This window comes from Bactrocera dorsalis, chromosome 2, assembly GCF_023373825.1.
Source record: "Bactrocera dorsalis isolate Fly_Bdor chromosome 2, ASM2337382v1, whole genome shotgun sequence".
Taxonomy (NCBI): domain Eukaryota; kingdom Metazoa; phylum Arthropoda; class Insecta; order Diptera; family Tephritidae; genus Bactrocera; species Bactrocera dorsalis.
The window spans coordinates 17415904-17428539 of NC_064304.1; the positions used below are offsets into that span (position 1 = coordinate 17415904).

General features: G+C 36.2%; 2 protein-coding genes across 3 annotated transcripts in view; one reads left to right on the forward strand and one right to left on the reverse strand.

Annotated features, from left to right (window-relative positions):
• LOC105225748 (uncharacterized) overlaps positions 1 to 7167 on the forward strand; it is a 357778-nt gene extending 350611 nt beyond the window's left edge. For both annotated transcript variants that reach the window (XM_049449564.1, XM_049449565.1), the window contains one exon: positions 103 to 7167. In XM_049449564.1, coding sequence (XP_049305521.1) covers positions 103 to 663 — 561 coding nt within the window. In that variant the 3' untranslated portion in view covers positions 664 to 7167. The remainder of the gene's footprint in view (positions 1 to 102) is intronic.
• A 2364-nt stretch (positions 7168 to 9531) lies between these two features.
• On the reverse strand, positions 9532 to 11781 carry LOC105225725 (larval serum protein 2). Its single transcript, XM_011204324.4, has one exon. The coding sequence runs from the start codon at positions 11756 to 11758 to the stop codon at positions 9659 to 9661; it is 2100 nt and encodes a 699-aa protein (XP_011202626.2). The 5' UTR covers positions 11759 to 11781; the 3' UTR covers positions 9532 to 9658.
• Positions 11782 to 12636: the final 855 nt, after the last annotated feature.

Sequence of the window (12636 nt, forward strand, 5' to 3'; positions counted from 1 at the left end):
ACAAAATTTACTTAATTTTTTTTAAATTTACAAAATATTTCTTAACTAAAATATAATAAATATCTCTTTTAACCCGACTCCATCTCTTCCGACACTTGACAGATCTACAAAACACCCTTTCAACGCATCAACCACGTCGCCTTCGAAGGTACCTCCACATACTCCTCGCTAGAAATCTCTCCACACAGCCAAGTGCTGCAAGGTTTCTTCCAGACGGTGCCCAAATACCAGACGACAAGTATACTGCTGCTATGCGAGGTCTCCATACTGCATGTCTTCCATAAGAACGTGCAACAACGCCTGCTGCTGAGCATAACGCCGCCCACCACCATCTCGCCCAACCTGCTCGGTCTGGAGGGTTCGAAACGCATCAACGGCGATCCAGACAACTCGGCGCTCACAGGCGGCGTCGCCAGTAGCCACAACAGCAGGCGACGAATAGGAGGCGTGTTCGCGATCGTCGGCATGGCGTTCGTGGCTCTGTTGGCGGTGGGCGTGTGTCATGGCGCTACAATGGGCGTGCTCGCCGATGATACAATGGCATCGCTTGCAACTCGGTCCGCTGTGGTAGCGGGTTCGTCGAAGCGCCAGGCGGTTCTCGCGACGTCCGCGTCATTGGCGCCAAGCGTGGCAGCAGCGCAGAAAGCTGTGGCTCAGCTGTGACCTCAAAGCAGCGTATATATTGGTGGTGACAAGCTCAGTGATGGCAAGCAAATTGCTACAACTACAAAGTAAATAAATAACGGTAGTCGTTTTGTGGATGCAAAAACAACAAAACGCAGAAATGGTAGCGGCAGCAGCAGGCGTTATGAAGGCTAACACGGCATGCAAACTATAACAGTAGAGAAATGTTAATTTAATGCAACAACAACAACATAACAACAAAAAAACAAATCAAAATGGCAAACAATGGAAATTGGTTTTGCACATGAAATTTAATTGTGGGAAAAACCACAAAAAAGCAGAAAATTGGAAAAAATTAAATCTAATATTAAGCATACAAATAGCGGTAAATGTAGCAAAGCAACAAAAAATTATGCAAATATGTCTGGTATAAATGAAAATAAATAAAAAGGCGTAAAGTAAATACTGAGAAATAATTATAATGAAATTAATTTATATGTTTGTTGACGGCAATAAAGATAAAGCACTATAACAACAACAACAACAAACCACAGTAGTGCGCATGCAGCACATGCCCGAAGAAAAGCCATAATAAATAACAACAAACAAATAAACATATAACTATAAATTGAAAATAATTAAATGTAAATTAAGTTTTTAAGCAACAAAACAAAAACAACAAAAATGTATGTTAAATAGCAAAAGAAACGCGTTACAAATGAAAAATTAAAAAAAAAAATCTTTAAATGTGTTAGTGTGTAAGTCTTAGCATAATTGGCGCGCAGCAGCATCTTGGCTGATTACAGTTATTGCAATTACACAAAGGCGTCATCCACGCTTTCTGTATGTTTGCACAAGTGTAAGCGTAATTTATGGAGTATTAAAATCAAAACTTTCAAGCAAACATTTATTGTAGTTGTAAGGCTTACAAAACCGCAAAATGTTGCTGCAAAGTGAAATCCGGCTGAAAATGCGCTTATTTACACAGCAAATTGAAAATTTTGGTGGGCGACATTGAAGAAAAATTAATTTTCAGTCAGAATTGGAACTACTGCGAGTATTCGTTTATATATATGATTTATTTTAATTTTGGTGTTTATTTTGGCTTCCTTACTTTTTCCATTTTCAATAATAGACATGCTATAATGAATGCCAGTGTCGTGAAGACATATTGAAAAATGGCAAAGTTTTACATATTAAAACTTGATTCCGATCGTTCAGTAGTTATAACAGCTATATGCTATAGTGATTCGATCTAAACAATTTCCTTGCAGTTTGTAAGATTGCTGCAGGCAATAACCTATGCCAATTTTTTTGAAAATGTCTCGTCAAATGAAAAAGCTTTAAATATGTATAAGCACTTTATACCGATCGTACTGATTGTATTACAGCTTCTTTAGGAAAAAAGGTCATTTGCCCGTTGGTCCCAATACATTTGTGCCAACGATGTTTCCAAACCTCGAAACAGTTGTTAAGGTAAATTTCCGGAATATTCTTCAATGCACGTAGTGGTTCATGTTCAATGCCTTCAATTGACTCAAAACTCGGAGCGGTCATTACAGTTTGCTGAATAGCCAGACGTCATGCGGAGCGCTAAATCAGGCGAATCCGTTAGTTGCAAAACGATACTGGCTAAAAAGTTGTTTAAAAAACTCCCAAAAAATCAATGCAGTATTATTGTAGTGCATTATTGTGGTGCAAAAACCAAGAGTTACGCATAATTTTGACCTCTTTTTACCAATAGCTTCGCGCAAATGACGCATAACACACGAATGGTATCTCTTGTTCACAGTTTGACCGGTCGGAAGGAAGCCAGAGTACACACATTCTATGACATCCTGGTAGTCGGAAAGCATTGTTTCACAGACGTTGAAGCAACGTTGTTTTCGAGAAAAAATTTAGTGATTTTGGAACCAATTGTGCTTTCACTTTCCTTATGCCGCAAATTATCTTCCAAAATGGTTTTCACTGTTCATTTCGATATTCCAACGATGACAGTAAGATCTCTGACTATTAGTCGTTGATTCTCTAGCACCAATTTCTTTATTTATGACGTGTTGATCATCAGTTGATGTTGATGGACGTCTTGGATGTGGTTCGTCGTCGACGTATTCGCAGCCTCTTAATTTTTACCCATAAAAAGCACTCGCTCGCGAAGTCTTATTATTTTCTCGTTTTAAATTGGCTTCGAATGACTGACAGATTTAATATACAGTTTTTTTTTCAATAAGGCTCTTCATTGCACAACTAAAGATTTTAAATACGAGTATGGTACTTCTTGAAGTATAACAGCGGAGCACGAGGCGGAATATAAGGGTAACTTTACAAAACTAAGTTTTAAACATTGAAACCATTCATTCAAAAGTTGACTGATTCATTTACAGTATTAATTAAGACAATAGAGCTGCTGACTATCTCTCCATGCCGTTTAAAATTTACTAAAACACAGCGATTAAAGCAATCTACTCATTCCATGTATGTTGTTCCGCCCCACAAGTTGACTTAAATATAGTAATATGCGAAATCTTGCTCTTTTCGTTCACTTTGCTGATTAGTGTGCACTTCTGCAAAATTTTGGAACAATTTGGTGTCTGGAAAAATATCTGTAGCACAGTTAAATATTTCAATAAAAATTTTTTCTTTATTATAAAGATAATTGTCTGCGACTCGAGTAAATTTCAGCCGAGAAGCACAATTTTTGATCACCTTTTCCAGCAATTGGTTTCGTATGTCAGCGATAACGTGCCGAATGTTATCTATCAAGGCTTCAATCGTCTAGAGTTTATACGCATAAACAAGCGAACTCAAATAACACCACAAAACATAGTTCAGCGGTGATAAACCACACGCTCTTAGAGGCCACGCCACAGGCGCACCAGACGAGATAATGCGGTCACCATAAGTTTCCTTTAGAAAAATAATTGTGTTTTTGGCTGTATGACATTTCGCGAAAAAGTCATTGAACGTTTCCCATTAACAATAAAAATTATGATCGGCTTTTTTAAAAAATATGGACCAATCATTCGCTATATCTATAATGCATACCGAGATTTTCGTTAAAACCTCTACGATGTATAAATAATTTTTTTTTTCCAATTGATGGCTTTAGTAATTAGTATACGTATCTTGCATTGTTTAAGTGTTACTCGTATAGCGCATTTGAAATATAAGACTTTGTGATAAGAAAGTTTCTGAGCGTCTGAGCGACTAATTTGCTACGGTTTCAGCATCTGTCAAAGATAAACACTAGCAAAATGAAAAATTTTGCAGTTTATCTTTGATGAAGGATTAAACACAAGCAAGCTGAAAATGGAAGTATTGTTTGAAGTCCAGTTTCTGCGGTTCCGCTTCATGTCATGTGTGCACTTCTTTAGTAAATAGCTCGAATATTTTGTTAATATTTTCTTTAATACCAAAGTTAAAATATAGAAAAGTTCTTAAAACAAATATGTTTTAAAACTCAATGTCGCCGAACCAAATAAAACTTGCAAGCAATTAAACAAGTCAACTACATTTACCTAAACATAATTACTTCAAAACACAAAAACTACATACAATTACATACATGCATACTTGCAACATACTATATCTACGAATAAATCAAATTTATACGAAATGACTTTAGAACTGCTCATATGTGACTAATTTAAATCAAAATTAAAAAAAAACATAAAAAGAAACTCAAAATCAAAACATTTTTCATGCCAAAATAAGCTAAGCAACAAAAACACTCATACTACATATGAGTGCATCATATGAGTGCATATACCATAAATTACAATGTGACTAAACCAATATTAATTTTACGCTCTATTTTGGACATATAAATACATAAACAAAGCCCATATAAATAAACACACACATACACATGAACTATTTGTAACGCATTAAATATACATTGAACATAATTCAAGTAAATATATAAGCTTAGCTCACACATATACACAAAAAGCTAAACACATACGCGTAGTGAATATGTGTATGTATTATATAAGTATGTTATAATGTATACAATTGGCTCACTATAACATAAGCGCGAAAGTAAAAAAAAATAACTGTAAATTGTAAGCGCAATAACTGAAAAGCAGCGACTAAAACGGTAAGCAAATGTAATAGTAAAAACAACAAAAAATATTTTTAATAAAATATAATATAGAGGAATAATCGTTTAGCCAAATTTTGTACTAATTTAATTAGCCTTTTGACCTTTGTACATATGTAATCAAAATAGACGACCCCAAAATTGTTTGGTTTTTGTTATATAAATCTGTATTGTTGTTGTTAGCGCTCATTTTAATTTTGTTTAGCATTCAGTAATGTGTGATAAATTAACTAATATATTTTTAATTAATTTAGTGCTTTTGTGAAAAAGAGAGTGCGGAAAATTATTATAAATTAATTTCATATAAATAAATGAAAATGCATTGGAAGTGCGGAAAGTACTTGGTATGCTCATAGAAGGCTGTTAGAGCAACCAAAAAAAAAAGAGTGCTGACATATAAACGTGAAATTTATGTAATTTTAATTATTTATTTTGAAATTTTATTTTTTTTACAGAAATGTTTTTTTTTTGTTTTATTTTTTTAACTTACCTCCAGGGAATAATTTAATTTTTTTTTGAAGTTTTATTTTTTTTTTTTTTTGTAAAAATTTTGATTAATTTTTATTTTTGGGCTTTTAATTTCTTTCCAGGGAAAATTTAATTATTTGATGTTACGAATTTGTGCAACAAAATATTGACAATCTTTTCCGAACTTCATTATCACATTTACTCGTCGAAAGATCACAGAACAATAAGCTGCTTAACCAAGGACGGGCCTTGCTATTTTGCCCCTCTTTGCAAAACACGACGATTTTTAGTCGAATCGACTAACAAAGCACGTCCAGGATTAAGGAGGTATTCTAGTCTAGAGAATTGAAAAATTTCTTTTTTCATAATTTCATGGTTTAGATATTAAATAATATCTCTCTAAAAAGACTTCTCAAAATTCTCATAGTTCCGTAGTTATAGTCGTTTTAGTGTCATGGTATAGTTTTGAGAGTAGTTTGAATAGCGAATGCCGATTTCGCGCAGAATCGTGCTTATAATAGTGACCGAGTACCGAAAGCGCTATAATGAATGCTGAGCTAAAAGCTCACATGGAAGTATTTACTAATTTAGAGGTCATGGAAATATATTTGGTTGATGAAATCCAGTGATTTCAAAAATAATGGTCCCTTGTATACATATATTAGAAATTATGCATGTTTTGTCTAAAGAAACGGAGTTAAGAGACACGAGACATCTGAAAACCTTTCTTCCTTTCTTCCATTCTTTTGCTAGTTTTAACACCAAGAAAATGTCTACCAAAAGATTTACTTTCCATGACAAATTCTTCACGATTTTCTTTAATTGTTTCAGGAACGAGATAAGTTTTAACCTTAAATTTGATTTTTTTACGTCTTAAGTAAAACTGCCTGTTCTCTGCATTAAGCTTGCTTGGTATCTTGGTCCTAGCGAAATGGCGGGCAACTACAAAGCCGACGAGCTAGCCAGAAGGAGCACTTTTGTCCCGCTCACATTAGAATCTCCATTCACTCTTGCCATCTAACTCTAGACCAATGGAACTCGCATGAGCTTAGTAGGCGGCTGTCAATGACTGGATCCTATATTGCGCGATCCTTTTAACCTAGTGTTGAACGCGGGAGATCTACTGAATTGTTACTATTTGCCTTAGCTAAGTTTATCTAGTTTCGTAATGAACATTTGCGTTAGTTTATTTACTTTTTAATTATTTTTTTTTTAATTACTGTCAGCTTTAATTTGCCAAAGAATTTAACTATATTTAATGAATGTTGAAAACATAAACCAGCTTGCTTTCATACATTGTACTATATATACATATAAATAAATAAATCTGTAGTATAAATGAATAACTTATGTATATAAAAAATGGCTTTTGAATTCTCGACACTCATACATACATGCGTATACATTTACTCTTAAAAGAGCTTTCACATTGTGGAAAGTAAACTCGACCCATGGTTGCAGCTCAATTAAAATGGATTAAAACAATTTTAAGCAAATTTCAGAAAGAAATATGAAATTATTAAAGAATTGAGATGAAAGCAAATAGGATAAATGGTAAAAACAATTATTTTGTAAAAAGAAAATTTTTTTGTTGCAAATATATATTCAGCTGCATGTCAGAGAAGGGCTTTGAAAGTCCAACAAAACTAAAACTGCAAATACTAAACGGAAAATGCAAAAACAAAAACTGAAATACAAATATAAACTAAAATGCATAGAAACAATAAGAAAAAATTATGAAAAATCAAAATTCAAGTTAATTAAATCAAAAACACAGCAGAAGCTGGCGACAACAAAGGCAAAATATGTTGCAAGCAAATTTTAGTTGAATTAATGTTGATAGATTAGTAATGTAAAAAAAATAATAACTGAAAGAAAATATGATTGAAAAATAGTATAGAGCTGATGTCAATAAAAGTAAAAAATAACCAAAATAATTGTTAAGTTGCAAAATGTATAAAAATAACTAAAAGCTCTAAGGGCTAAAACAAAACTAAAAAAAAAAAATAAAAAAAACCAAAAAACTAGGCTAAACGGAAATAAAAACAATAAAACTAAAATAATAATATGTAATTTATTAAGAAACTAATAAAAACCAAACAAAATTAAGCGTAATACAACAACAAAAATAATGTAGTAATTAAGAAGCTGTACTGTAGCAATTACCAAAATAAAAATAAAATAAAATAAAAACAAAAAAAAAATTAAACAAAAAATTAAAAATAAAACTTTAAATATATATATACTAGCATATATTATATATACGTAATTACAGGAATATGATACACAAAAATCGCAAACAACAAAACCATACAAAACAAGCTACCAAAAGCACTGGACGCAAATAATTATTTTTAAGATAATAAAATTTTAAATATAAAAATATAAATACAAAAGTTTAAAAATGGACAAACACTTTTCAAAATAACAGAATAAATTACAGCATTAAAACTATAAAGAAAAGAGCAACAAAAAATATAAAAAAATTGAGAATTGCAAATTGAGTACAGTGAACTCCCCTTGAGTTGACCAAATTTACACCTAGAGTTGTCCACAGATACATAATATATATATAATACAAATGTTAATTCACGTAAAATAAATAGGTAAGCAAAGCAAAAGTACCGTTAAGCAAGTGAATTCGGTAATAAGTGGAAAGCAACAATTTAAGTAAGACAAAATGATGATTTAAGTAAAGGCATATTAATAAAAAATAAAATAAATAAATGAAGTAACATACAAAAATGAAACACGGACTTTTTTATTTGAGGAAGACCTTTTAAAGGTAAGGAGTACTTTTTTCTGCTTATAATGGTTAATTTATATTTCCTATCACTTTTACGAAGCTGTTTTAGTAATTCGAATCATACAGAACTTTTCCACTAATGCAGCTTGAGAAGATACCTGTAAGCTATTCTCTGCTTCGGGGGGAAAAAAGGTGCACGAAACAGGTAGACTCAAACAAAACAGTCGTATGAGCTCAAAAGACATGATTTCTTCCATGTTTCTATTTTGCAGTCTTATATTTAATGAGTCTGGGAAATGTTAACTATTATTCGCAAGAACAATCTTTGGCATTTATTTTCTGAAGACTATTTTTGATGGTTCAATTTTCGATTACTCGTTCCAGCATGTCGACTGGTAACTGGCGCATGATACGCGTGATGTCTTGCTTGAAAGACCGAATCGAAGCGGAATTGTCCACACAGATTTTAAAATTTAGAAATCCCCATAGGAGAAAGTCTAACGACGCGATATCACACGATCTTGATGATCAATCGGCCCGAAACATGAAAGTATCTGCTCTATCTGCTCACCGAAGTTTCCTCTCACTAAATCCATTGGATGATGCGTTGTCGCCGAGATCACGAGCTTCACTTTCAGGCATCAAATAGTCGGTTCTCATGACAATTACGTTCTCACCGGCATTATTTTTGAAGGAATTTGGACCGATGAGTCCACCTACAAATTACACCAAACCGTGTTTTTTTTGGATAAAATGACAGCTCTTGAACCTCTTCAGGTTGCTTTTTAGCAATTTTGCTAATTTACTTACCCATCGAGCCAGAATTGAGCCTGGTTAAGCAAAATTTGGCTCGAAAACATTGAATCTTCTTGGAATTTTTTAAGATCCCATAGAGCGAAGCGACATCGCTTGGAAAAGTCGAACAGCTTTAGTATTTTTTGGACTTTGTATGCTTTCAATTTAGGATCCCAATGTAAAATGCGCCAAGTCATTCCATATATCAGTCCGAGTTGTTGCGCCAAATTTACCCTACACGGTCCTCGTGTACACTCTTTGCTTCGGCTGCTATGTTTTCTTCACCGCGTGCTAGACGTGGTCTATTGAGTGACACGAGAAATGAGAAAGTGTCTATATATTTCCACCTCATTTTCTTCATTGCAACTTTGACAAGTTATGTCCTTCAAAATCTTCAGCCTCACCGCAGGGATGCCAATGGGGCAGTGTCCAATTAGAACTTCTATCGTTTGTGCTTATATAGTAACCCAACAAACCAATTACTTGCTAAGTTATCGCGAATCCCATGGATCAAGCGTGCCTATGCACGAAGACCCCCTGTCCCCTGTCTTCTCGTTTCCATCATGATGGAGTTATGGTATGGGAAAGATAATCGGTGTTACAATTTCCAAAGATTCCATTGTATGAAGACAAGCCGGATAAGTTTAAAATGGATGTAGGATGGTCTCACAAGAGTAGCATCAAGCTCTTGGGATGAAATGCTTTGAGCTCACAGTCACCGTTCGTGAGCATATGCAAAATATGGTGTTGAATTCAATCTCTTGAACTGTAGAAGTTAATAAAGATGCACTTGAAATCATTTTTATTAAATGTTAAAATCGTTTATTTAGCTAAAAGTAGCTCGAAACTAAGGAACACATACATATATCTGAAGTGACTGCAAAACGATAAAAAAGTATATAAACATAATATTAAAGATATGCTTAGACCACATTTGCGGCGTCTTCCTTGTGATAGATGACCACTGGTTCGAAGTGGAAGTTATCCACATCGAAGTAGTAACCGTGCTTGACGGGACGGTTGAAGGGGAAACCGAACGGCAATGAGTCCACCCAGCGAGCGCCAGAACCAATACCGCACGAGATGATGGGGTCGTAGCCGGTGTGTTGTTTGACAGCTGGTTCATGGTATGGGTACACCATGAAGAACATTTGGTATGGCATACCACCCTTCTTACCAATGGGCAGCATCAGACGTTGTGGCACACCACAGTGAGCCTCCTTCTGGTTCAAACCAAACTTGTAGTCCGAGTTGGTGGCATCCATAACCTTCTTGTAGAGTTCCAAGTAGGGAGTTCTATCCTCCACCCACCAGGAGAAGTCGTCAGAGTTGCGTGTGATTACATTGACACCCTCCACCAAGTCAACGACAAAGTGTTCCAATTCGAAGAAGTTCATGTAGTTGCTCTCAATGAAATGATATTTGTCTTCCTCTTGTCCGGGTCCGATGTAGACCTTAACGATAGCCTTTTGTGCCTTATCAGATGTGACATCCAATTGGAATTGGAATGGTTTGTGATTCAAACGGTACTGACGTGCCTTAACCACGAAGCTTTGACCATCTTGTTGCGAGTTACGTCCAAAGTTCACCAGGGGATCAGCGCTAGCCTCAGCTGGTATTTCAACATTGACAGCGTTACTGATGTCGGAGTCGAAGTATTCAAAGTAGGTGGTCAAATGGTCGGGCATTTGTACTTTGTTAATCTTGACACCCTCGAAATTGTAGTCCTTGACGGTGTATTCGGGGAAGACCTCAACCAAATGCCAATAGAAGTGAATTATGTCTTTAATGATTTGGAAGTTGAGTGGATCACGCAATGCGGTTTCGTAGTGCATGAAGGTGTTTGGCAGAGTCTCTTCGTATTTGCCATAGTCATTGCCATCATTGACGATCTGCTTGTAGTAATTGCTCAAACTGCTGTAACGTACTCTATCAATGCTGTCCACATTGCCTTGCAAGATGTTGCCCAACTTGTTGACGGCCTCGATATCATCCTTGTGCTGATCGTGTATGTAGTCCATGATACGCTGGCTAACCAAGTTTACAAGACGTATGTACTCTAAATTGTAGTTGTGATAGAAACTGTAGCCATTTTCGCGGTTAGGGAAGTTTACACCGGAATAGTAACGTAAACCGCTGTAGTAGCCATTGGGTATGGATTCGTACATATCGAATTCCTCAATGTCACCCAAATCGTGAGACAAGCGTTCCAAATAGTAACGAGCCAACAATTGCCAGTGTGTGTAGATCCAGAACTCACCACGACGATCCTTATTCAACTCCATACCCTCTACACCTTTAGTCCAGAATGGATAGTCCAAGTTGTAGTAGTAGTAGAAGGCGTTGAGACCAACATCTTCCAGGAAGTAGGCGAGCTCATGATCGCGGTGCATGTTTGAGTACACATTGCTGTAGTTCGACTTGATGGCAACATTATAGATGTTGTCCAACTTCTTCACATTGTGGAAGTTGTGCATTCTGTAGCGCTCAGCGGTCTCAATGGTCTCCACATCGAAGAAGTACCATGGCTGAATTTCGTAGATGGCAGGATAGACAATACCTTGCATGTCCGCGCGATGGAGGCCAGCAACAGTCAAAGCATAGACGAACAATTGCTTGTTCACGTGCAAACGTGCCCAGAAGACGGCATGTGTGAATGTGGTCCAATCCTTGGCGAAGTAGAATAAACGTGTCAAGCCAACGGCATACTCCACATGGCGCTCGTACATGATGCTGAAGACCTCATCATCATGCATTGGCTTGTGTTGCCACAGCTCGAAGAATGGCTCCAACAATTCGTGTTTATGATAGTCAGCAACATGTTCCCATGGTTTGTACTCATAGTAGCTGGTGTCGTACTTGGTCACCAGCACATCATCTTGGTAGACATGTTGCAAGATTTCCAAAATGAACTTTTGCTTAATCAAAAAGTCCTTGTCAGCAGTCTTCGACTCAATATTTTTCGTTGAGACTGTAGCGCACAGCGCCAAAGCCGCGAATGCAACCAAAGTGTACGACTTCATCTTGCGAAATCACATCGTTTGGCTGCGCGCACAGGCTTTATATACACAAATAACGGCATCAAGCTGCAGCCTTCCCGCGCCTAGCGAAAGTACCTTGGTAAACAGCGGTTGGCAGGGGAAATGCGCCGACGTTGGCAACATATGCTTATCATCAATGCTAATAGCCTTGCAATCAGCCGGTAATACTGCTGTGCGCTAACCCACCGCTTAACCTCGAGTAGGCACAAAAAAAGCAATAAAAAATGAATGAAAGTGCAGCGCAGATCGCCAGCCGTGTCGCTCGGGGCGGCAGCAGATCAATTTGAAGTCTGGCGCTCGCCTTGAAGTCAGCCAAAACCAACGAAAGCGACTCGGGTTTAGATCTAAGTCGAGCTCGCATTTGAATTGCATGACAGATGTGCATGTGCTTGTGGACTGTGAAGGTAACATAGATTATTGCAAGGTGTGCATCCGCTTATCGGACCTGCTGGACTAGCCGGCATATTGCGCAAACCTTGAGCCGCTTATCTCATTGTTGCTGAAACGAAAAAAAAGTTAATTTCAGAACACTATCGTCAAGTGTGTTGGCACAGCACTCGAGAGTGCAAATATGTGTAACGATGATGCAAAATAGTTAAACCGAAATGGAAAAAATGCAATAAAAAATATTATAAATAATAGGAAAATGTGAAATATATATATATATATATATATACATATATTCAAACCTATACATATAGTACAACTAGGTAGCAACAAAAAATCGTTTAAAAGTCGTGCAAAAAGGAAAACTGTGTCCAGCAATCACTTAATTGCCACCGAACTGTCAACACACACGCACACCGGCGCAGTTGTTGTTACTAACAGTTGATGGAAATTTACAGTCATTTAATGGAAAC

What these genes read in the sequence shown, in the direction of transcription:
- LOC105225725 (XM_011204324.4), bottom strand. Translation starts at nt 11,758, where the DNA reads ATGAAGTCGTACACTTTGGTTGCATTCGCGGCTTTGGCGCTGTGCGCT.